The following is a 27,234-nucleotide window of genomic DNA, read 5'->3' as shown; positions in this document are numbered from 1 at the left end:
TCTTTTCCTGGTTTCAGACCCATCTTTCCGAATAGCTGTTGAATACTCCAATTGGTCTTTAAATGGGACAAATCAAAACCAAGCACATCACCTTTCTTGTGTCTTCCTCCTGACTTAATCTCCTCTGTTCTGGTGCTTCCTTCTCCCCACTCACTGTCAGAATCCCCTCCCTCACCTCCCTCTGGCTGTTCCCTGCATCCTATTCTATACAATCTTTCAGACTCTTCCTTCCAGAATGTCTCATCAATCTGTCCTTCCCATCAAAGGTTGCTAGATTTAGCAAAACACAAGACACCCTATTAAAGTCTGAATTGCAGATAAATGGATAATTTTTTAGCATAAGTACATCCCATTCAATGTTTGAGAAATACACAAAAAATTACTCATCTATATAAAATCCAAGTTTGATTGGATGTCTTGTATTTGATTTGGCAACCTTACTTTTGACTCAGTTTCTATTGCCCATACCTTAACACCTCTCATCTCTACTTATAAGCCACAGTCACCCAATGCCTCCCTATCTCTTTGTCTAGTTCATTAATCTGTACAAATCACAACTCCAATGGTGTCATACTTTACCTATTGCCTTCAGTTATTCCCCACTGACATTTAGAAATGTCCACTCTGATCTGCCTCTCCAGCCCCATGTCCCACTGCTGCCCCTCAGGGCTCTCAGCTCCCACTCAAATGCTGGTCCTGTGGTCATAAAATATACTCTTCACTTCCTGAGGCCTCAACTCACGCCATTCTTTCCATCTAGAATGTTCTACCTCATATGTCCAAATCCTGACTCCACCTTCACAGAACCATCATCCTAAACTGGGCCCTCCTCCCCTTGAATACAGATCATAAGATGTTTATTCTACCATTTTGGCAGGTCAAAAATAGTTGAACATTGGCAATTTCATATGCTTTAGGCTAATGTAATAAAAGGTCCCTGCCATGTGCTTCCCTGCCTTACTACTTTCTACAATGTCATCCTCTGATCACATTCTACCAAAAACATCAAGCAGTGACTGCCTAAAGCAATGTTTCTCATGGTACAGGTCTTCTAACCATATGCAATGGAACCACCCAGAGGAGAGAGGGCTTGTGAACAATGCAGATTCCAAGACTCCATCCTAGAGCTGGGGAGGGGACAGGGAATCTTCATTGAGCACCAGAGTTCCAGCTGAGTCTTGTGTTCACTAAAGTTGAGAACCACTGGCCACATGTAAATTCTCCTCATTCTACTCTCTTCACACTGGTCCCTGAATATGCCTACATATATCCCCACCTCCAGTGACTCTCTAGACTTATGCTACTCTTCCCACTTCAAGCCACAGCCTACAAACACTCCTACTAGTCCTTTCAAGCCTAGTCAACTCCTGCCTCCTCCATGAATATGTACCTGTGTTACTTACTGTCACTAAATCATGCATTTGTCTCCCCAAGTAGAACAGAACATTCAACCAAGACAAGGATTTTCTCTACACCACCCATCTTGCAAAGAGACTAACACCCTGTTATGCTGTGATAGTTGCTAACTAAATAGATACCACATTAATAGTCAACCAAGGTCAGTAGACACAAAGAAACTAAGCAAAGATGAGTGTCTTCTAAAGTAGGAATCATGAGAAGGGGGTGTTCATTAAAAAAAAAAGATTGCATCATGAAAAAGCATTTACAACTTTATGTGCACATTTAAGGAGAATCTACATGTAAATCCTAGTTCAATAGTGACAGGACCGCAAGTAGCAAGTTAACTCAGAGTGTCTGATGAGCCACGGCCTGTCAATCTTGCCCATGGCTGCTCCCCTTCCTTGGGCAGGCTCTGACCCAGCCAGAAGTCAAAAAGAGTTTCTACTAGTTGAGAACCATGCCTAGATGTATTCTAAAAGGTACTATAAACTCAGTGAAATAAACCCTTCATCTTTCATCCTCCTCTGGCTCTGCTGCCTGTCCATGCAGTGCCAGAACCGATTCCCTCCCACCACCTCCCACAGCCCGGAGGCCATCCCTTCCCTAATATCTCTGGGCTCTGGCTCTTCTCCACATCTCCCTTCTACCACCATACGTAGGCCCTCATCGTTTCTCGCCCAAGTGTCCTAGCTAACCTCCATGCCTCTGTATTTGTGGAACCCAAATCTTTATGGAAACTCTTTCTGAGCTCTTCAGCCCCACAAGATAACATCCAGACCCTTATTCTGGACCATGGGACCCTTCACATCCCACTCTCTAACTGCCTTTCAATTCAATTCAATTCAACTCAACTCAACTCAACTCAACTCAATTCAATTCAATTCCACAAACAGCCCCTGGTGCCTTCCATATGCTGAGCCAAGCTACAGATATGAAATCAAAGGATATCAGTTCACAAGAAGGACAAATGAGTAAACATGCAATTGATGCAGTGTGATGGGAATAGGAGAAGCACAGGAGGCCTTGGAGACTTTATCAATTAGTGGTGGAACTCCTGCAGGGAATTAGTGCAGAACCAGGACTATAGCTAAATCTCCAGTTCCAGGGTTCTCTCCCCAACTCAGTGCAGTCTGGCCAAAGAGATTCTGTCTTGCCCAGGAGAATGAAAAACCACCAAACCAAAACAAAAAGAAGAGACACGAGATGATCCATGGTTAAAATACAAATTAAGTATTAAAATGCAAAACCCATAGAAGTTACTGTAGGGACACTAAATCACAGTGAAACAAAATCATTTAAACACTGCATTTTAAGATGGAAACACAGGGAGATGGATCACACTCAAGCAGAGCCCTGATGAAAGTCTATGACTCATCTCCTTTGGTCAAGTAACACGGATCCGAGATAACAACTTCCCTGCAGGTGCTTGGGCATTTCCACCGCTTGGGCTGGGGCAAAATGGTTACCTATACCTTTCTATTCTGATATCTATGAAAAATGAGATGAAAATTACTTTAAAAATATAATGAATAAAATGTACATGTGAAAAGCTTGAATTTATTTCAGAGAATGAAGAAAGTAAATTTGAGAACACATTTATGATTTCCAAGAGAATTCTGAGAGAAGAGTGGGAAGGTGTTCTCTCAAACATAAGGCAAAGAACATCAGAGGAAAAGGAGATTCTAAGAGATTATCCAGTATATTCTCTGCCCACAGGGGACGGGCAAGCCTTTCAATCCACAAGAGCTATTGTCTACGTTTGTGTTTTTAAACTGCAGGCTTTGGAGTCAGTTAAGAAAGCAATTCAGTGAGTCATGACGTCAATTTCCTTTTAAATGAAAGAGAATGGAATCTAATAGAAAACACCAGGTTGCATCTCATGCAGCAAGAGTAAGCACTGAGCTTGATGTATAACTGTGTGTGTGTGTGTGTGTGTGTGTGTGTGTGTGTGTGTGTGTGTTCGCTGATGACACAATACACCATTTCATATGGTGAGATGAATCAAGAAAGTCTGACAAACACTCTTCTAGAAAACTCTTCTAGGGTTCTGTATTTAACACATACTAAACATACTCAGGGATACAGACCCTTTTCCTCATTCTCATGCTAAAATTAAACAGAATATTAGAACTGGAAGGAACAAATTAACAGCATGCAAATGAGTGAACTGATAACAAGACAGTAGAGACAACTGAATGAGACAGAGGAGCTTTGGGCTTTTTCTAAAGCCTTCCGCTTCATGATAACTAAGGATTCCTGGCTATTTCTTTTCCTTGTGGGAGCACTAGATATGGTACCTGCGCAATAATTACTTGTCCAGTGATCCTTTAGATCCTTTAGAAGTGGTAACACTTATCAAGCAGCGTGACTGTTGCCTTTTCAATAATGTCAGTCTCCTGCATTTATAGAAGCTCCTTGAAGTCTGGGCTAATGTGTGGTTCACTGATAACCCCAATTCTATGACAGTGCCTGGTAAGTAGTAGGTGTTCAATAAATTGTGGTTGGATTGAACTAAAATGCATCCAAAGGCAATCAAGATCTGGTTCTAGTAACCATTTGTCACCTGAACCCCCTTTGCAAGAAAAAATCAAGTTCAGTAAATTGAGCAAAAGATACCCTAATTGGGAAAAAACAACAATAACAACAAAACTCTGAACTTAAGTTTCCAGGGAGCAAATCACTCTTGGCCCAGAGGTCAAGTAAGTTCAAAGGACTTGTTTCATGCCCTTGTATTAGAATAAGAGCCACTTGAAATATTACAGGCTTTTTAGGATGTCAAGCTTGGACCTACTTTTTGGATCTAATCTGGCCCCTGGGGACACAAAGAAGAAGCTTCTTCTAGTCTGGACAGCTTCAGGGCAACAACCACTCTGAATCTGAAGCTGCTGTGTTATTGCGGAGGTCCTGTCCACATTGCTAACTGAAGCAGGCAGGATGTCCAGAGGGCCGGAGACAGAGGGCTGAATTTGGAGAACCTGTCGACTGACCAAGTAAATCAACAGTGGAGCAAGGCCTGGTTTGCTTCCCTACAAGAATCCCCGGCTGAGGAGAATTGAGACCCAGCAGGGAAGTAGTCATTTGTCTTCCTCAACCCTCCGGTAGCTCTTGTCTTATCTCCATGCCTCAGTGTCCAACCCCAACTCTGAATATGCAGCTGTTTGAGCTCATTAAGGATGCTCTGCTTATGAGGATGCAAGGGGGATGGTGCTGGTCACCAGCATAGACTCCTTGGAAAGGCATATGGTGAGTTCTCACTGAGGGGGATCAGTGAAAGATGCCCTTAACTGAAGGATCAATTCAAATTCAAATTCAATTCCAATTACAACTCAAAGGAGAGCTCACTAGCCACTACTCTTCTTCTCAGCCAGGTGAATATCTCAACAGTGATTTCCAATAGAAAGTCCTCTCTATCCAGGACACAGATGAGTATTAAAAGAAGAGATAAATGGCCTCTCCCTGCTGCCATCCCGAAACAGTGGCCCTACCCTTTGTGCGTTCTGTTCCTATACACAGTAAAATCTCAGCTTTCTGTGGATGAGGAAGGCAAGGAACAGAATAACCCTGTCTGCAGAGCAGGAATCCAGACCTTTATTTTAGCAAAAAAACCAGTTACAACTTTCACCCCACACCCGGTCTCTATCCCAGGCTCCCTCTGACCATCTGCCATCTCATGCTGAAGGAATATAAATCATCCTTGGGTTAACCTGAGCAGAATGTAATCAAGAGGGCAAGTTGGCTTGCGGCCAGAGGAGCAAGAGAAAGGCTGCATATCATGTACTCCAAAATCAAGCAGGAACAAAATGTGAGTCATATATATATATTCTTAGATACTTAGTTTGTATTCTTAGTTTGAATCTCACGTCTAACATCCATGTTACCTAACCTCTCCCTGCCTCAGTTTCCTAAGAAATCATATGTAAAGGATTAAAGATGTCCACAATTCCTAGCAGTACCTGGCAATCTACATAAATTATTGTGAGGATTACAGTATTGCCAAATGGATCAGCGTACAGGTTTTGGGCTCAGAGGGACTCCAGGATGCTGGCTCCATGGACCTCATCCACTGTGAGGCCTTGGGAGAGTTCCCTAACCTCTCTGAGTTTTCACTGGCTCATCTACAAAATGGGGATAATGGGGTGCCTTGGGGGCTCAGTTGGTTAAGCGCGTCCGATTCTTGATCTCAGCTCAGGTCGTGATCTCACAGTTCGTGGGATCGAGTCCCTAGTTTGGCTGTGCGCTGACAGAGTGGAGTCTGCTTCGGATTTTCTCTCTCAAATAAATAAACATGTTTTAAAAATGGGGATAATAAAATCACTTCATAGGGTTACCATAAGGCTAAAATGAGAATACATATGTAAAATGCCTGCACAGACTAGATGACAGTAAATGATGGCTATTACTATGATGGCTTGTCCCTTCAGAGAGGTGGACCTGTCCCCAGTAAAGAGCTGTTATGTAGCTACCTCAGGCAATCAGATGAATCCTTCAAAGGCCACTGATGCTCAAAATGCCAAAATACCAACATGTCTCCCTATGACCCCATTCCTCCTCCCACATCCCCTAGTACAGTGGGTGGCACACAGGCTTCCTTGTCACCCAAGTGAGAAATCCCGCAGTCCCCATCCACTCTTCCCTCTCCCCCCACAGCAAACCCACCATCTGTTGATTCTACTTCTTGAATGAGTCAACTCCATTTGCTTCTCTGCACGTGCCCTCCACTACGTCAGTTCAGGGCCCCATCAACCTGCCCCTGGATAGCATGTCTCCAACCTCATCTCGCTGCCCCAGCCATCCCCCTTCAGTCACTCCCCAAGCAGCAATGACAGCCATATTTCTACAGTTCAAATATAACTGTGCCTCTCTCCTGCTTTACACCCCTTCGCTGGCTCCCTGAAATAAAGCCCAAGTCCCTTAACGTGGCTCCCAGAGCCTGCCATGATCTGCCCACGGCTTAGCTCCCTCCCGGCCTCATCTCTCCCTGTGGCCCTTCTTGTTTTGTGTGCTTCAGCCATGCTAAAGGGGAAACACTGGCAATTATACAAATGAATCATGCTCTCTCTCAACAGGGATGCTCTCTCTCTCTCAACACAGCATGAGTTTTCCCCTCTGCTTAGGACACTCCTTTGTCCCTTCTCCTCTCCAGTCTTTAGGTTTCAGCTTAGGTATCATTTCTTCCAGAAAGTCTTACTGACACTGGAACACTGACTTGGATACCTCTTGCACTGTATGCAGGTATCTGCTCATTTGTGCATCTCCTCTAGTAGCCTGGGAGCCCCTTGAAGACAAAACCCATTTTTGTCATTGAAATACTCCAAGTGCCTAAGACAGCAGCTGGCACAAAACAGGCACTGAAATATTTGTTTGTAGGATAGACGCTAGCAACCGACCTTGCTCTGAGGAGCAATCTCTCCCTGGTTGAAGGTAGCAGTGGCACTGAGCTTTCCGGTAGCTTAAGCCCACCCTGGGCACCAGAGGTATATGTCCAGCAAAAGCAACACACTTACCTAGAATAGCCACCACCTCATCATCCTGGATCACCTCCAGGGAGCCGGAGACCACGAAGCAGAGGCTGTCAACACTCTCTCCTGCATGGTAGATAAGGTCCCCTGGGGCGCAGTGCACTGTCTGAAACTCCATGGCCAGTGCCCGCAGGCAGCCGTCACTGGCCAACCGGAAAGCTGGGTGCTCCTTGAACACCTTGCGATTCAGGTGCACGCAGATGTCAGCTCTCATGTCCTTGGGGCAGATCTGCAGAACCTGGCCGGGCACAGGAACAAACAGAGTCAGGGTCCTCATTGTGGTCTACATCCCGTTGCCCCTCAGGACTCCAGGGGCGGAAGTAACCCCCACCGGGCTAGACTGCCCTCTTCAATGCACTGGTGGACAGGACAGCCACAGTCCCTATGCTCATGGAGCTTACACTCTTGTGGGAGAGATAAGCAGTGACCACAAAAATCCGTGCTAAATGCTCAGAAGAAGGGCTGGAGAGTCAGGGCTAGGAGTACATGGGACTCTCTCTCTCTCTCTCTCTCTCTTTTTTTTTTTTAATTTAATTTTATTTATTTTAATTTTATTTAAAAACGTTTTTTAATGTTTATTTATTTTTGAGAGAGAGAGACAGAGTGTGAGTGGGAGAGGGGCAGAGAGAGAGGGAGAAACAGAATCCAAAGCAGGCTCCAGGCTCTGAGCTGTCAGCACAGAGCCCGACACAGGGCTCAAACCCATGAACCATGAGATCATGACCTGAGCTGAAGTCAGACACTTAACTGACTGAGCCACCCAGGCACTCCTATATGGGACTCTTTAGATCCATATTTGGGGAAGGCTTCTCTGAGGAGGGGGCATTTAAGCTGGTACCTGCAACATATGTCAGAGGGAACCATGTGAAAGAGAACATTTCAGCAGAAAGGCAAAGGCTGTGGGGGGACCCAAGCAATAACCGATGTGAAAGATGTGAAAATGTGAAAGGGGGGCAACTGGTAGGAGATGAGATTTCAGGAGAATGCCAAGTGTGCATGAAGAGAATTTAGATTATGAAAAGCCTTTGATTTCATTCTGAGCGTGATGGGGACACACTGGAGGATTATTATGACACGCGGGGGAGTGACAAGATGGAACTATATTTTAAGATGGAGTCACAGGGCCCTGACCAAGGGGTGGCAAGGATGGAGCTATGGAATTGAGTTAGGCCACTGCTGCAAGCATCCTGGTGAGAAATAAGGAGACCTGAACTGGGGTGCTAGCTGGGAAGCCAGTGAGCAGTGGTCTAATTCAGAATGTATTTTGGAGACAGAACTGACACTACTGATGGACTGAATATGGGTGTGGCTTAGAGAAATAAAGTAATAATCAGTAAGCACTTAATGCGTGCCAGGCATTGCTAAGTGCTTTAAAGTCACTCATTCGTTTCATACTTATTTATTGAGCACTTATTATATGCCAAGAATCATTCTAGGCTCTGAGGATGTAGTGGTGAACAATACAGACAAAAATCCTTGCCCTTGTGTAACTTACCACCTGGTGAGAAGAGACAAATAATAACCAAATAAGTAAAATCCAGCAACGATTTTACATTTTTAAGTGTTACATGCACTTAGTAGCTAATTTAATCCTCACATAACCCTATGATGTGAGTGCAAGTATTATATCATCATACAGACAAGGAAACTGAGGCACAGGGGAGATAAATAATCTCCCCAAAGTTACATAGTTGGAAAATGGCAGAGCTGGGCTCTCTAACTAGGTAGTCTGAGTCCACAGCTTAGTTTAGATACTAACCACTCCTTATATCGCGTAGCTGCCCAAACTAAATGCACTTGTAATTTGACTCTTAGCATCTAGAAAGTCAAGACAGAAGGGGAACTATAAGAGGTCATATGGGTCTTCTCTTTCGAGAAAGGAAAATTTTTCAGCCTTTTCTAGGGGGAGAAATAGTTCCCTGGACCAAATTTTGTAAGAAAACACTGCATGGCTCCTTACATAGCAAGCATTAAGTAACACAATAGGATGCCTTCAAATGGACTTTTCCAGAAAAATTTAGGAGTGTTCTGTTTTTGTTTTTTTCTTTAGGAGTGTTCTTAAAATAATCCTTTCTCCCATCCTAGCCTAGTGAACAAAGCTGGGGGCATAAAATCAAACACGTTCAGTGAAGACATTCCCTTGGGGTGCCTGCACCCCTCCCTGCTTCCCTGCTTTCTCTGCACCCATGTGCCTCTGTGGCTGGCGCTCCCCTTGGAATCTGGAAATTTCTCAGCCTCCTTCAAAATTCTGTCCAAGTCTCACCATGCCCATGACAATTTTGCTCATACCCCATCCTGTCAGGTGCCCCTGCACTCTGCGTGGAAGTGAGGCAGTGGACAGAGGAGGTCAAACAGTTGAAATCCCAGCTCCTTCCCCTCCAAGTGACCTAACTGCTCTACCCTTCAGTTTCTCCCATAAAATGCATATTGGCTTGTGAGGATGAAATGAAATTACATCTACTGGTAATTTCCCCAGGGATAGCGCGAGACCCAGGAAGGGACTCCATACATGCTCTGTGCACCTCTTCCTTCTTGCTCTTGGGTGGCTGGATGCTGAGAAAGTAAGCAGGATCTCTGAGACAGGGACAGAGCACAGACTGAGGCAGAGGAAAATTCAGACTGCCAAGGCTTAGAATGAACGCTTGCTAAGTATTTCCCTCCTTGAGGCTCATTAAAAACAATACTCCTGTTAAATGCAGATTTAATTTGGATCCTCTTTTCCCCAAGCAGAACACCAGGGAGTGAAGAACACTTGCATGTCATGTCAAAACTGTGCTCAGGAGTTCAAAGCCAAGATTTATTCTCCAGGTGACTTCACCTGTAAATATTTGGTTTCCCCTGGGCTGGGCTTTGCTGGCAGAGGCTGCAAGTGAAAGAGCCCTTGGAATGGAGACAATGTTTTATTCATGAGGACTGCTCCCGGAGCCACTGGAAAGCACGTGTGAGGAGGAGAGGGAGCCCAGGAGTAGAGAAATCTGGACAGTCATGGCCATCAGATATCTCCATCATTCTTCTGTTGGTTCTACACTGGACAGGTTAGAGGGGTCCTAAATACTCCTCTCTGAGCTGAATGCTTCTCAGCTGGAGACCCCTTCCTGGGCACCTTCCTTTCTGTTTGGTTCTTAGGACACACCATCCCTGCTGGTTCCTGAGGGCCTCAAAGGCCAATGGGAAATGTCGCCACGGAGGCTCATGGGACCTCCCCAGGCTGGACAGGACAGATACATGGTTGAGAGAACAGACTTTAAGGTCAGGCAGACCTGGATTCAATTCCTGACTTTAACATTTACTATTTGTGTGAACTTGAAGCAATACTTAGTTTCTTTTCCCAAGTCTTCATTTTTGAACATGAGTAAGGAATTCTGAAGATTCCATGAGCTGGTGTGTGGAAAGTCCTGGTACAATGCCTGACACACACAAGTGCTCAGTGCATGTGAGCTCGTGTTTCTGATTTTGTTACCACAGCAGAGCAACAGGTCAGCCTGAGAGAGCCTCTGAAGTCCAGAAGGTCATAGCCAAAGGGGCCTTAGAGGTTGGCCTTAGTATTAAAAGGCATCTAGTTTCATGTGTTACAGACATGGAAACTGAAGCTCAGAGGGACCGGTGACATGTTCACGGTCACTAGCTAATTACTGATCAAACTAGAGGAGCCCAGCACTGCCACCCTCCCACCCCCCACCCCCACATACCCCTAGACTTCTGTGGTCATCACTGACCATTCTGACTCAGGATGGAGGGGAGGGGAACCAGGGACAGGCTTGGGACCACAAGACTGGACCCCTCCCCAACAGTCGTCCACCAAAAGCCCCTGCCAGGAAGAGGGGGTACCCAGGCCAGGCTGGGCTCTGCAGTGAGTTGCCACAGTATTCCCTCTTCACCTAGAGCAGGACCTGCTGCAAATCCCAAAGCCTGCCAGGAAAGGGAGATGGCAGGGAGGGGCAGGGCAAATGCTGACTAGGCGCCATCTCCCATGGGTAGCCACCCAGCCCAGCCCTGCAGTCGGGTGGGGAAGGGCTTCTTTCCAGACAACCAGATTTACAAAGCCATCCTGGCCCCTGGGAAAGGAGCCCCAGGGCTGAGAGATCAAAGTTCCTTTCTGCTCCATCAGCTGCCAGGCACCCACAGAACCTACGTGCCTCGTTGAATGAGGCAAAAACAACAGGCGCAGTTAGGGCAGGTGGTTGGCAAAGCCAGAGACTAAGACCTGCCCGGCTGATTCTCTGCCTAGGTGAGAAATGAGGGCAACTCCATCTGGACTCATCTTCTTATCCTTCTTCCCTCCAGTACAGTTTTAAATTAAAAAAAAAAAAAAAGTAATAGTAGGAAAAGCTTCCAAGTCAGACAAAAATTGGATTCAAACTATGACTTTGCCATTGTTAACTCTACGACCAGAGGCAGTTAACAAGACTAATTGGGCCTCTGTGTCCTCATCTCTTGGGTAGAAATAACAGTGGGTCCCTCCCAGAGTTGCTGTAGAGCATAACTGACACATGAATGCAGGGCCAGGCACACGGAAACCATGGTAAATACTTGTTTGTTTGTTTTTTTAATGTTTATTTATTTTTGAGAGAGAGAGAGACAGAGAGACAGAGCATGAGTGGGGGAGGGGCAGAGAGAGAGGGAGACAGAATCCGAAGCAGGCTCCAGGCTCTGAGCTGTCAGCACAGAGCCTGATGCAGGGCTCGAACTCACAAGCTGTGAGATCGTGACCTGAACTAAAGTCGGACACTCAAGCGACTGAGCCACCCAGGCACCCCTCTTTTTTTTTTCTTAAAGGTAGGATTCCCTCCCAGCACAGAGCCCAACATGGGGCTTAAACTCATGACCCTGAGATCAAGGCCTGACCTGAGATCAAAAGTCGGATGCTTAGTCATCCGACTTAGGCTCAGGTTATGATCTCATGGTTCGTAGGTTTGAGCCCCACGTCAGGCTCTGTGCTGCCAGCTGAGAGCCTGGAGCCTGCTTCAGATTCTGTCTCCCTCTCTCTCTGCCCCTCCCCTGCTCATGCCCTGTCTCTCAAAAATGAATAAATGTTAAAAAAGATAATAAAAACAAACAAACAAAAAGAGTCGAATGCTTAACTAACTGAACTACCCGGGCGCCCCATTAAGTATCTGTTCTTAATGTGTGTTCAAGGCATGGTAGCTGGTGCTATGGTGGTATGCTTATTATGTTGCTGTTGTGATTATGGCAGATCTTCAACAAAACCGAACGATCATTCCTTTTAAGTTGGAATCCGTTCAATTGAGTTCAAGGTTTCCTTTCAAACGGTCAACTCTCAACTAACTATTCTAACGGAGGAAGAGCAGGAGCAAGGATAGCTGATCCAAAGCCAGTTGAATTTGGCTTTGAATGTGTTATATTTCTGCAACAGCATTATATTTCTGTTTTTCTTATTCTAACAATGAAAGGAATCAGAATTCCCCAAGCCCTTAGAGATTAGCAGTAAAAAGAGAAGTGTGGTTGAAAATACTGAGAAGCAGAGAAAAATGGACATAGGATTACATTTTTGCTTATAGAAATATACACAGGAGATAATTCCTAAATGAATAGAAACCCACCGTACCTTTTCTGTATTCTTCCCAGCCACCAAATTTTCTTCACTTTATTGAAATACATCTAGAATCATGCAACTCGTAGAGAAAAATAAGGATTTACTGTTGTTTCCATTTTCCAGATAGGAAAACAGATACCTTAGCCTTAGAGAGATGTCTGATGTTCTGCTCAAGCCAACGACTACTAAGGCGCAAGCCCTTCGTAAGTATTCCCCAGACTCATCTGATGAATAGGATCACCTGGGCACTTGTTAAAGATGCAGATTTCTCCTCAAACCTTCCCCTCCACCAAATTCTGATTTCATACATCTGGGATAGAGGCTGGGAATCTGTTTTTAATGACCACGAATCACAGGATTCTCATCAGAGCTGAGACTGCAGTGAGGCAACAGTCTCGAGCTAAAAACTCAGTAATCAAGATAAATTATAGTTTAATACAATATCTCAAAAAATCAGAATTCATGCAAAAAAAAATCCACGATGAACAAAATATCAAAAATTTGAATAAAGATAGAATCAGTGGCAATGCTGTGCCATCTCGGAGCCCGAGGCTAAAGGAAAAGTAGTCACAACGATTACCTCACTCTGGATGGCCCTGAGTCTTATCATCATATAAGTTAGACTTCCAGTTCCTCTCTTATCTAAGAGATACATGCTGTCTTTCTAGTTTTTTAAATAAAGGCTCCGAATCTCTTAATTGCTGGTCTTTGAGCAAAGCTGAGCTGAAAGACATCAAAACCTCTGGAGGTAGGATGTGGGAACCCCAAACTACCCAAATGAATTCTGATGCACAGCCAGGTTAGAGAACCACTGCCCTAGGAGTGCCTCAGGTCTCTCTGGGAAAGCCAACACACAGGGCCTACCTGAGCTTGTCACCCTCCTTACCTTCTCTGTGTCGATGCCTCTGGACATGGACCAGGTAGACACGATATAATCCATGACTCGCTCACTCAAGCCCTTTGGCACCTGGTAGAGCTTCAGGAAGTCCCGAACGCTATTGAGCATCTCATGGTACCGGTTGGTGTTGGCGTACATCTGCTGGAAAATGGTCGTCACGTTCCCAAAGATGGTGGCATAGAGAAGTGCTGAAGCAGGAAGACAAGAGACAACACATGAGTGGTCCTTGAACCAGGACCCAAGAATGCTCAACTTGTCCAGAGCAGGCCAATGGCCAGAGCTGCTCCCCACCTAGGACAGACTGTCCTGACCTTTGCAGAAGAACCTCAAAAAGTTTGAGCCATGCCTAAGGCCACCAGTCAAATATGTTATTCTGTATCAGCCCAATTCCTAACTTACTGGCAAGTAATCTTCTTCAACCTCCTCTTGTGCCAAGTACTATGCTACCTGCCGAGGACAGGATGGTGAATGAAACATTTAGTCTTGGCTTTCACACAGGAAACAATGTAGTGCAAGGACAGACCCCGAATCCATCATCACAAACAATTAAATAACAGCAAGTCTGCCAAGCAATGAAGGATGTTCTTTATAGCTTTGCTTCACACTTATTGTTAAGGTACATGTAAATATACTAATCCACTGTGATACGGCTCCTGGGGAAAATAGCACGGCTTTCACATGGCGAGAATAAAATCAGGTCTCCTCTGAGATACAAGTACATACCATGTGCTCCTACTGCTCCCCCTACATTGGTGTCAGGAAAGAGGACCATTACATCATCACCAAACCCCACCTTCTACCTCTAACTCCCATTTGCCCTTGAAGGCTGAGCTCAAGTGCCACCACTTCCAGTAAGCCTCCCCATGAAGGTGACCATGACTCCCCAGGCATATTTCTACACAGCTGGAAATAGTATATAAACCATTTTGCAACTATATGCTTCTTTCTTTCCTGGTGCCTGTATGGGTTGCTTGAAGGCTGGACCCATCTTTTTCTTGCTATTGTATCCCCGGGAGCTACCACTATGCCAGTACCCGATAAGTATCTGTCAAATTATTTTTTAAAACTTAATAAATACTTATTTGTGAAGTTCACACATGTTTTTGCTCTGCTTTTTTTAAAAAAATTGAGTTATTGTTGACATATAATAAACTGAACATTTAAAGTATACAATCTGATAAGTTTTGACATATGTATACACCCATAAAACCATCACCACAATCAAATTAGTGAACATTTCCATCACTTCCCAAAAAGTTGGGTCATGGGCCTTTATAATCCTTCCCATTCCCAAGTGATTGCTGATATTTTCTGTCACCATAAATTAGCTTGCATTCTCAAGAATTTTCTATAAATGTTATCATACAATATATACTCTTTTTAAACATTTTATTTAGATATAATTCATAACCCTAAAATACACCCACTTAAAGTATACAATTAAATGGCTGTTATTTACAGAGTTGTGCAATCACTGTATCTATGTTTAGAATATTTTCATCCCCCTCCCAAAGAAACGCCATACCCATTATCAGTCATTCCGCATTTCCCTCCCAATCTCCTAGCCCTAGACAACCAGTAATCTGCTTTCTGTTTGTATAGATTTGCCTACTCTGGACCTCTCAAATAAATTAAATCATACAAGATATGAACTTATGTGGCTGGTTCCTTTCATTTAACACAGTGTTTACAAGGTTCATCCATGTTGCAACATGTATTGGTACTTCATTCCTTTTTATTGTTGAATAAATAATATTCAAGGATATTGACAAGCCATATTTCATTTATCCATTCATCAGTTCATGGGCATCCAGGTCATTCACTTTTTGGCTATTATAAATAATGCTGTTATGAACACTCATGTACAAGTTTTTGCATGAACATATTTTCAATTCTCTTGGGCATATAGCTAGGGGTGGAATTGCTGGGTTATCTGGTAACTATGTTTAACATTTTGAGGAACTCTTTTCCCTGCTGCACTGTGTTCCAGTTCCAACAGCAGTGTCTGAGAGTTCCAAATGTCTTGTTTTGCTTTGTTAGAAAGAGAGAACATGAGCAGGGGGAGAGGGGCAAAAGGAGAAGAGAATCTTAAGCAGCCTCCAGGAGCCCATCATGGTGCTTGATCCCATGACCCTAGGATCATGACCTGAGCTGAAATCAACAGTTGAACATTTAAGTGACTGAGCCACCCAGGTGCCCCATGTGTCTTTTTGATTACTGCCATCCTAGTGAGTGAGAATTGCTATCTCATTGTAGTTTTCATGTGCATTTCCCTGATGGCTAATGACCTGAGCATCTTTTCATATGGTTACTGGTCATTCTTATCTGCTCTTTAAAGAAAATGTCCACTTAAATCTTGCCTGTTTCTCAGTTGGGTTGTTTGTCTTTTTATTATTGAGTTGTAAGTGTTCTTTATATATTTTGGATACAAATCCTTTATCAGATATATGATTTGCAAGTATTTTCTCACACCATGTGGGTTGTCTTTTCATTTTCTTGATGGCATTGTTTGCAGCATAAAAGTATTTAGTTTTGACGTAGTCCATTTTGTCTATATTTTTCTTTTGTACTATTTTTTTACTAGTTTCTTACACTCTGCATAATTATCTTGAGATTCATCCATATTGTTCATTATGAATACCTCATTCCTCTTTGTAAGAAAAAAAAAGTTTATTTTTAAATAATTATAAATTCACAGAAAGCTGTAAAGATACAGTACAGAGAGATCTTGTATACCCCTCACCCAGTTTCCCCACTGGTGACATCTCATGGAACTAGAGCACAATGTCAAAACCAGAAGAGTTACACTGCCATGAAGTATGCGTAGAATTCTGTGTCATTTTATCACACGTGCCGGTTCATGTAACTAGAACCACACAGAATACAAAAACTGTGCCATCACTGCAGAGACCTCTCTCATGCTCCCCCTTTATACTCACTCTCTCTGGCAACCACTAATCTCTTCTCCTTTTTTATAATTCTGCCATTTCAAAAACACTATATAAATGGAATCACGTATGTGGCCTTTTGACATTGGCCTTTTACACTTAGCAAAATGCCCTTGAGATGTATCTGTGTTGTTGCATGTATCAATGGTTCCTTCCATTTTATTGATGCCTGCCATCCCATCGCATGGAGGGGCCACAATAATTTCTTTCAAATGATCTTACTCAGGCTTAGCCAAAAACTAAGAGAGGGAAGAGTAAGAGAGAAAGGCAGGGATATGGATGTTAGGGAAGGAAATTTTCAGTTAGTCTGTCCACCAGTGCCAGATACGGTTGCCTAAGAAACTGAGGACCAAGTTCTACCTGAAAAGACACAAATGAGGATGGGAAAGAGTGCTGCCAGCTCTAGAAATGTACCAGGGAGTGATACCAATCTGAACAAAAGAAGCTTGATAAAAGCAAAAGTAGTCAAAGCCTGAATAATGCAGACACAGCCTCTGTAAGCTCATAAATAACCTCAGACACAACAGGGTCAGGCCTCCCGCTTCCTGCCTCCTGCATCACCAAGTGTGCTCAAAACCGGCCTCCCAGGGCCTGGGCTAGCTGCCTTGTTCCCAGTGAGTCTGACTCTAACTCAATAAGCCTGTATGGCAGTCCTGGCTCAGCTCTGTTTTCTGGTCCACAATGAACCAAAGGTCATGCATGAAGAGTAAGAGGTGCCTTTCTCGAGATGGCTGCTAGAAAATTAATTTAATTTTGAGCTTAAAAATATAGTTACACCAAATCAATACAGTAAGAATAGCTCTCTTGTCCATAATTTGAGAACAAGGTGCAGGTCTGAGACACCGGCATATGCTGGTCAATTAAGGCAGCAATGCCACATCTATCATTTACAGCCCAGGGCTGCTCTCGTGCCAGTCTGCTTCTGAGACATTCTAGAAGGTTGAAGGTCCTCAGGAGGGCCTTATTCAATTATTATTACTATCAGAAACATTATTACTATTAAAAATGGATAATTCTGCTCTCAATGCCCCTTCTCTAATTTTATATGAAGTGAGGTTATACATTTTTCATGCACACATTTTATTTATTAATATCTCTCTATAAAGCATTATGCCTTACATACTCACAGCCTAACTGGGAAAGATGACGTGTATGTCCAGATTTCACTTGAATAGATATTTGATTGTGATGTGGGAAGAGAAGGGGATTGGAACATCCCTGCATAACAGAACCCCCCAGCTCTGAGGATTCCCTGGATGACTCTAAATGTGAAACAGCTGGGCCCCTCCATGGTGGGAAAGACCTTTCCTAGTCCCAAAGCAAAATGCTGATTTGGGTAAGAGCAGTTTTCTTTCTTTCTTTGAGCAGGTTTTTTTTTTTTTTAAGTTTATTTATTTTGAGAGTGAGAGCATGTGTGTGTGTGAGCAGGGGAGGGGCACAGAGAGAGGGACAGAGAGAATCCCAAGCCAACTCCATGCTGTCAGCACTAAGCCCAACTCGGGGCTCAATCTCACAAACCATGAGATCATGACTTGAGCTGAAATCAAGAGTCAGACACTTAACCAACTGAGCCACCCAGGCACGCTATCTTTGAGCAGTTTAGAGTTAACACTGTATCATAGCAAGAGCCCTGGGTCCCACCCAAAGAAATAAAAACAGTATTCTCTGGCCCTTAATTACAACTTGCTGGCAAAAATTTTTGTTTCCCTTTTCAAATTTTCATGTTTATTTTTGTATCCATACACATACATATAGGCTAAAGAGTTAAGTGGCCAGAACATCTTTTAAAATCTTTACTCCCCTAGACCTTCTTTCTTTTCACCCACTTTCCTATTCTGCAGATGCACCCATTTTTCCATTGTGTTAGCTGGTTGTTTTGCTGTTGAGGTTCATTGTTGAATGTCATTCTCAAATCACCATGTCCTGATATTTCAGTTTTAGGAATTATCCACTGTCCTCTGAGAATTTAGCTCCTTACCTGTACTCCCCCCCCCCCATCTCACATTCCTTTCCCACACCTCTTCCCATGGCCCCATCCTCCAACATAGTTATATCATCATCTTGGTTCCATAATTATCTGTGCTGATATTATTGTAACTAGATGAATGATATTCACAGCAAAGCCATGTAGTATACTCAGGTTACTTTTCCTTTTCTACAGTTTTTTCCTTTTCCCTGTAGCTAATGATATTTTCATCTGCTTAATTTACCTATCTCTAATTTGACTCCAAATTCTACCACAGACAAAGTCTCTTCTTAATATATGAAAATATATTAGTCAGCCTATTAATTTCATTTCCATAAAGAAATCTCTCCTGGGGGCACCTGGGTGGCTCAGTAGGTTAAGTGCCTGACTCTTGGTTTTGGCTCAGGTCATGATCTCACGGTTCATGAGTTTGAGCCCTACATTGGGCTTTGCACTGTCAGTGCACAGCCTGCCTAGGATTCTCTCTCTCTGACCCTCCCATGCTCTCTCTCTCTCAAAATAAATAAATAAACTTAGGGAAAAAAAGAAGCTAAAAAAAATCTCTTCTGGAGGCTTCTGAACTGTTCCATCACCAGCCGTGGGTGTCTCTGCCCTAAGCATTCTAGAAGTGGTTTCACTTATTTGGGTTAGGTCCCCTGATTCCTGTATCTCAGATCTTCCACCCTCTTGGTTTACTCACTTTTGTTCGTAGAAGGCATCCTTTAATAGTGTTCTGAGAAAGGTATATGGGAGCAAAAATTTTGAGCCCTAATGTTTACTCTTACACTCAATACCTGAGCTGGGTGTAGAATTCTAGATGAGAAATCATTTCTCTCATTTCTCGATGGAAGCATCTCTCCCTTGTCTTCTCTTTCTGTTGAGAAGTCAAAAGCATTCAGATCCTTTATCCTTCATACTGAACCTGTTTTTTCTGACAAGAAACTATTTTTCCACAATGTTCTGAAAATTCATAATGCTGTGCCTATTGCTGATTGTTGGCTCAGGTCTCATCCATTGTGCTAGGTTTTTAATCTGGAAACTTATGGCCTTCATTTCAACGAAATTTTCTTGGGTTACTTCACTTCCTTCCTCCTTCCTTCCTTCCTTCCTTCCTTCCTTCCTTCCTTCCTTCCTAGACCTGCCTCCAGCAGATCAAACTGAAAGAAAAGAAGAAGAGAAGAGAGGAGAAAAAAGGAGAGAAAAGGAGGGAGAAGAGAGGAGGGGAGGGGAGAGGGGAGGGTAAAGGAGGGGAGGGGAAGGGAAGGGAAGGGCAAAGAAAAAAGTAAACATGGAGGGTGGTGACAGTGGTGGATGGGGTGACAGAAGGATAAGCATAATAAGGACAATTTTTATTTCTAGTCAGTTTTTTTTAATCACTTAAAATAAAATTCTTCACAGTTTCTCAAAAGCCAAGGGAGAAGGAAAATTGAGAGACCGTTCTATTTTATGAACCCAAGACGGAGGGAAACCCTAGTTAGAAGCAACAAATTAAGGGCAATGGAAAAGGAAGTAAAGTAGGTAGTTCAATCTCAAGGATCTTCAGTGGAACAGAAAGAGACACTGCAGGAGTGAGTTTAGAAATAAGAAGTGTGTTTAACAGGTCTCAGGTCCTAAGTTCCTGGTTATTCTTTGTTTATGCTTAACCTGCTCTCTAGCTCCCAGGTCTCCTTAGCACCCCCCCACCCCACCCCATCTAGAGCCACTAGCCACACTGCTTCCCCATCTCTCATCTCTTTGTCTTTGGGACGTCTACTCCAGGGTCTTGAAGCAGAGGCAGGACCTCATCTGCCTGCTAACAAAGGGGAGTGACGATGTGAAGACCCCACCTCTGTATCAGCAGGGCATCCCCGGCATTCTGGGTGGCTGGCTTCTGCAGAGCCATTAGAATGTCACCCACATACTTTTAATAAGCAGTGGGTTAAACAGACTTGTGGGCTTCTCTAGGAAATTGGTCATTACTCACAAAATTACTCCTGTTGGAAAATGTACTTCAACTTCTAATAAACTTACAGAGCATAATTTACTCCTAAATTCAAAAAGGCTAAAAAAGTAATTAAAAAAAAAACTACTTCTGCAGGTATATCAAACCTTAGAGTTAAAGGACTAAAGTCTTTTTTCTTTTTTTAATAATTTAACAATTATTGCTTTCTGTGGATAGTTTATGGGTTTATCCAAACTAACTTTGTTCATACAGGATTCCAAATGATATATTAAAACAGAATTTAAAGAAGACTCTACTCTCATACCCATTCTTGTTTCTATACTCTTGATTCTCAGCAGAAGGTCATTAGGCCTTTGTTAGCTCTTATCACATTGCCACTCCATCTGGCAATGATGGGAACATAGTGGTCATGGAAGATGAATTGATATGGATACAGCTACGACATCTCTGACATCTTTCTTCTCCCCTTTTATGCCGAATACAGGAAAAGACTAAAAGAGCATGGGCTGAATGAATACACAGAGGGAATAAGTATTGATGCAAGAGACAAATCAGGTAAAAACATCATAATTGAAAAGAGAATTCTTAAAAATGGAGGTAGGCTTACAAAGTCATATTGGTAAAAGATTCTCTTGGTCTCATCTTTTTTTTTGTCTAGTTTTATTGAGATATAACTGACATATAACATTTATTAGTTTAAGGTGTATAATAATGATTTGATTTATGTACATATTGAAAAATATGACAGTAAGTTTAGTTATATAGTTAATAGTTTAGTTACATAATTAATTGGGTTATTTCCCTGATGGTTTCTTCCTCTTCATTTTCTACTCTTTCTTCCCAGATCTCCTGTTAATCAGATGCTGGGGCCCTAGATTAATCTAATTTTCTTATTTTTCTCTCTGGTTTCCTATCACTTTATGGGAGACTTCTTCAATTTTTATCTCCTATTCCTTTTATTTAATTTTCATTTACTATCATACTTTTCATTTCCATCAGTTTCTGGTTCTTTAAATGTTGCTTTTAAACAGCAATTCTGTTCTGTTTCATTGACATTAATATCTTATTTTCTGAGGATATCAACAATAGATATAGTTTTCAGTTTTCTTATCCCTGTTTGGTCTTTGTTTCCTCATTTATTTATGTTTGCCTGCCTTTCATATTAGAATATATGGTAATCTTAGATGCCTGCTCATATTTTAGAGGAGGAGTTAAAAAAAAATGATCAAGAGCCTTTGTGTGTATGAGTGGGGTTCAACTGTGAGAATTCATGATAGGGTGACCTGGCTGGAGTTTGTATTGAAGAATCCATGGTGCCATCAACGTTAGGATTGTCCTTTTGCACTTTTCTGAGTTCCTAGAGAAGTCCTCAATCTCTTGTCTGGAGAATGCTCACAGCATGTAGCAAACAAGTAGGGAGGTTGAAAGTCTCAGCATTCAGTATATAAACTTCCCCCTAAGCCCTGCTGTCCTGTGGTACCTCTGCCTTCCTATGTCCCTGGTGTCTCCCAGCCCAGAGACTCTCTTTCAAGAATACACAAGGCTTCTGTGAGTGGAGGAGGGGTAGTAACCCAGCTTCACAGAAGAAGGATATCTTGGGGTCTAAATGCTTCCTAAACAAACTTTCAACCAGCCCTATTCTTAACCTTCCTTCACTCTCACTTCTAATGGTACTTATTGCCACTAATGCCTGAGCTTTTGGGGCAGTTCTGCTGGAAAACAAATTATTGTTTAGATATCCCCTCTGTCACCTTAGGGTTCATCTCTCTTTGGTCTGCCAAGTCAATAACTGCTTTCTAGCTTTCAAATTTTTGTTATCCTACTCTAGGGCTCTTTATGCTTATGGATTCCAAGCCCTAAAAAGACCTTTCCTTTGTTGTTTCTTTAGAGGGGTTTCAGGAGTGATCAGATAGATGTAAATGTGTGTGCTCAGTTAGCCATGTTTACTGACAATAATACTAATGGTTTGCAAAGGCAATTAGGAATTGCTGGCTTTGGCACAAAGTGACCCCTACAAATTTGAAAATAGTTTCCAAATCTTCAAAGCCAGCAATTCGAGAGCTCAAAGCAATGTAGTAATCATAAAAAACAACACTACCTAAAGAAGGGTACCATCACTATTTGGCAGATAAGGAAACGGAAGTCCAAAATCAGAGAAACAGCATGCAGGGAGGTCAGAACTCAGGGTCTCTCTGACTCCAATGCCATACTCTACTAAATCACCTACTTTCAAGTTTCAGTGTGTGTCCTAATAACCGCAGGGCATTTTATACAGTTCTGAACCCTTGACTCTTCTTGATTTAGTAGGTCTTGGGTGGGCCCTAGAGAATGTATATGTCTAGCAAGTTCCCAGGTGATACTGTTACTGCTGGGAACTTTGAAAAGCACAATACTATGATTTTCTATCCTCTTGTGCGATTCAGGTTTCATTTCAGAATATGGTGTCAAACTCTGTGGACATAAATGTTGGTTTTGATTTGTTCTTCATGATCAAGGCTGGTTACATTATTCACCAATTTCTTTTTTTAGAGTAGGTTTAGACAGACCAAAAGGAAAGAGTTGCTTATCTATAAAAAGCCCACTTCCAGAAAATGGATTATAACATTCTCTCTTTCTTTTTCCTCCCTCCCTCCTTCCTTCTCTCCACCCCTTTTCTTCTTCAACTCTACTCCTACCCTGGCTATCCCACCACCCCCAGATCTCATAGATGCCAACAGGAAAAACCAAGGAAGCAGAAGCCCTTTCCAATCCCTGCTTTTAAACCAGATAGTGCCTCAAATTCAATATCCATTAAGACTATGCCTTACTGCTTATTTTAATGAGACTTAATTTCTTCATTTTTTTTTGAAGAAAATGACTCTTGTTATATGAATTTCTGTTAGAATAAAACCACCAGTCTTATGATCCTTATTCCCCATTAGCCAGCCATCTGATTAGGATGAGCCACTCATTAAATCATATAGCTGCACTGGTGGGTTGGGGGTAAAAATCATTAACACACACAACACTGGCACTGGGAGCTCAAAGCAGTCCACAGATACCCTTTCACTTCTAAGACAGTAATGAGATACAGCACGTAGAACTGAAAAAAGGCAGAGAAGAGCTCACAAATGGAATCTCCTGGCTTTCTTTGTTAGGAACAGCCCAGCAAATTATGACAGGTGAACCCAGTGACTTCGGCACCGACAATATTATCTGATAAAGGCAGAAGATGGGGTCTTCTGAGTTATACCCTCTTGGGTTCAAATTCCAGCTCAGCGACTTAGAGCTGTGTGGCCCGAGGCAAACTACTTTACTTCTTTTTCCCTCCATTTCCATCAGCCTGACAAAAGACATAACACCTGCTCACTTCCCTGGGTTATCCGGGGGAACGAGGCACTGGGGGAAAGCACCCAGAGTACTGAGTTGGAACAAAGAGATCTTCAATGTTATCGTCTCTTTCAGTTATCGTCCTGGAGTCAAATGTCAGAACGCACACATCAGACAGCATTTTGTTAGGATGGTAACCTGGAACATTAGTCTGAATGGGCACTATTATCTTTTAATTGCATAGATGGACTCAAAATTTATCATTAGAGGAAAATACTGGAGTCCAGAAAGAGATGATGTAAATCAAGTTCATCATGCAAAAAGAGAGGCCTTCAAAGGAATCTCAAAAATCCCTCAATGCCAAGAGCTTTGACACATCATCTGAAATACTATTGATTCTGAATGAAGCTATTCAGAGATCAGGAAGGAATGAAGAACCGTAAGCGTGCAGGAAGGCAGAGGGGGTAGGGAGGAAGGCCTGGGAACCAGACTGAAGCCCTCATTCCATATCATCTGGCCCACATGACAGCAACACATCTAATTTTGTTCATGTAGTATTTTTGGTCTTTGCTGCTGTTATTGCTTTTGCTTATTCTAATGTGATAATGATGAGTGGGTGTGAGGATAATGTTTATATTGGCATGGTAACTGGCAACTAAGTTTAAAAATCTTATTTCCTGTGATTTGAAATCCATAGCTATGAATCTATCTCATTGTCTGGAAAGAAATGAGTAGTAACAATGGGAAGATAAAAAAGAAACTGTTATGCTAGCAGATCAACCTGGTGTAGGAGAAACCTGTACTCTGAAGACAAAAAGCCGCAATTTGGAAATCTGGTTCCACTACCAACCTTAGGGTAATCATTCCTCCTCTTTAAATATCTTCATATAGAATGGAGTTAATAATTGCCTTATAGCTTACTTTTTAACAAGTGGGATAATATATAGAAAATGCTTATCAGTACCTGGTACATATCAAATGCTCAACAGATAATAACAATAATTAATAGTAGGACGGTTAAGGACCATCTCCAGAGTCATCATTTCCTGGAAACATTCCTCCATTAACTTAATTATCTGATGTCTTCGTTCAACAAACAAGTATTAACTGAATACTCAGGAGTGTCATGTGCTGTGCTGGGAAGCAACATGGTATAGTAAAAATAACTTGGTCTCTGAAGAGTAAGAACCCTACTGACTCTGCCACTGTCAGGGAGCAAGAATTCCTATCCCCTTCATGGTCCTTCGAGCTGGACCAAGAATCAAATTGACTTGAGACAGATTGACAGGAGAAAATCAAATTTAAAAGCATGCATACAGAGAATCCACATAGACATGGCAATTTCAAAGACAGGCAAAATGAGGTATAGATGTCATCTTGAACTATGGAGAAGGGGGCAGGGGTCTGGGACTCCAGAGGAAAGCTCCTTCACAGGGAGATAAGGAGAGCAGATAATTGGTAATTTGATGTTTCTCCTGCCATATAGATGGATCACTCAGATAAAATTTATCTCTACTAATACCCCTTATTCTGAGAAAGACCCCCAATTTAGATTCTCCTATGCAGTTAAGAGAAGAGCAAAAGCTTCTCTTGAGCCCACAGGGTGTTGATTGTCTTCTTATGCTCAAAATAATATTCAGCCAAAGTGGCTCATATTGGGGTGGCCTGCCCTTGGCCTTGACACCACCAATTCGAGTCATAAGAGCCTCAGGTCCCTTATTCATGAAAGAGAGCATAATCTCCACCCTTCAGATTTCTGTGAAGATTCAGGGAATTAACACAACAAATGCCAACCACAATGCTGGCATGGGGCAGGGGGATCCAAAATAAATCTTAGTTTTCTTTCTTGACCCACCCAGTGTTAACATCCCTCCATTCATCACCCCTGGACTCTGGTCCCCTCAGCTCTTGGCTTTGAGTGGCTCCATCCTACTGTGATATGTAGGCTTGTGCCATTCTTTAAACAGAATACTTTCTGGAGTGCAGGAATTGTGGTGGTCACTTCAGGGACATCTTCCTCTGCATTCAGTGGGTGCTCAGAAATTGGTATTGGCTAACTATTGAAGAAACTGTCCCATAGAGGAGAGTTCCCTCAGGTTCAATAGTGCAAGGTTTATGGTGTCGGTGGGCCTTTTCTACACCCTACAGCCATTTCCTTGACACCAACTGGGTGTCCTACAATTCAACTCCATTCTGAGACTATCTATGGAAGGCAGCATCAGATTCCACAGGCAAAGGGCTCAGCCCCACAAGACTGGCCCCACTTAAGATGTCATTTGCAAGTCCAGATTGCTACATGTACTTCTGACAATGGTTCCCGTGAACCCCTCCTTGGGTTCGAATAATTTGCTAAAGCAGCTGACAGAACTCAGGAAATCTGTTCACTCACTAGATTACTGGTTCAACAGCCAGATGAAGAGATACACAGGGCAAGACCCTGAACAAAGGAGCGTCTGTCCTCCTGGAGTTTGGGGCCTGGCATGGTATTTGGAAGTGTTCTGGTTCACCAACCTGGAAGCTCTCCAAATCCTCTCCTTTTGGGTTCTTATGGAAGCTTCGTTACATAGGCAAGATCGATTAAATCATAGGCCATTGGTGAATGAACTCCATCCCCTCTCCCCTCCCAGGAAGGGCTGGGGGATGGGTAACACAAATGAGGGGGTCAAAGTTCCATCCCTCTAATCACCTGATTAGCTCCCCAGGCAACCAACCCAGATCCTTAAGTGCTTCCAAAAGTCACTTCATTAACATAACAAGGGACACCTTTATTGCTGTCAGCACAGAAATTCCAAGGGTTTTAGGAGCTCTGTGCCAGAAACAGGGAGGAACACCAAATATGTACTTACTATTATAAATCACACAATATACTATTGTAATATCACACAAAGGCTTCACAAAGTGTGGTCTCAAACCACAAGGATCACATGCTTGGGCGGCTGGTAGAAATGCAAATTCTCATGCCCCCTCCAGATCTACTGGATCAAAATCTTTGGGGGTGACAGCCAGGAATTTGTTTTTTTTCAAACTCTCCGGGTGATTCTGAGGCATCTTAAAGTTTGAGAAATGCTGCTTTATACCACAGGGATCCTCAATGCTCCACTCCAAGAGGGAGGCTGGTTGGAGGGGGGAAAAATACTGGGCCATATTGAGGAAGCAGGATGAGGCCATGGAGGCAGCTGACCTTACCCCACAAGAAAGAGCAATGGCAGTGAAGCCAGGAGAGAATGAGGGAATAATCCCACAGCTTAGTGGTAACATGACACGTGGGACATTGATGCAAAGGACTACTCGGCTCTGAACGTCCTACCAACTCCACATCCTCATTCCTTCTCAAGCCAGACAGCTATTCCCCTGAGCACAGAAAGATTCCCTGAAACCAGGGAATATAAAACCCTCATACATTCCCTACTTTATAACAAGAAAAGCCTGAAAACTCTCACTTAATATCTTGCTAAGAATAGCACAAACTCCTATACCACGCTGAAACTCTGCTGTGTTGGTGAATGTCACTTAACAAGCAAAATTCTTACAGGAGAGAGAGAAGGTTATTTTCAGCTACTTCTCATCTGTCGAATGAAACAACGGCTCCCACTCCACGGTAACCCATTAACCAAGCAGTCTGTACCACCTCATTGCAACCAGTGTTTTAATAGCGCCACAGATGAAAGCACGGCAATTTCCACAGCAATTACTTCCG

At 42.9% G+C, this 27,234-nt stretch overlaps 1 protein-coding gene across 2 annotated transcripts in view; it reads right to left on the bottom strand.

Annotated features, from left to right (window-relative positions):
- The window catches only part of KCNH1 (potassium voltage-gated channel subfamily H member 1), a 462,687-nt gene that overhangs the window by 97,630 nt on the left and 337,823 nt on the right, over positions 1-27,234 (bottom strand). For both annotated transcript variants that reach the window (XM_042926295.1, XM_042926297.1), the window contains 2 exons: positions 13,361-13,560; positions 6,906-7,158 (listed from right to left, as the gene is read on the bottom strand). In XM_042926295.1, the coding sequence (XP_042782229.1) occupies positions 6,906-7,158; positions 13,361-13,560 (453 nt within the window). The remainder of the gene's footprint in view (positions 1-6,905; positions 7,159-13,360; positions 13,561-27,234) is intronic.

This window comes from Panthera leo, chromosome F3, assembly GCF_018350215.1.
Source record: "Panthera leo isolate Ple1 chromosome F3, P.leo_Ple1_pat1.1, whole genome shotgun sequence".
Taxonomy (NCBI): domain Eukaryota; kingdom Metazoa; phylum Chordata; class Mammalia; order Carnivora; family Felidae; genus Panthera; species Panthera leo.
This window is presented reverse-complemented; position numbering and strand designations above follow the sequence as displayed.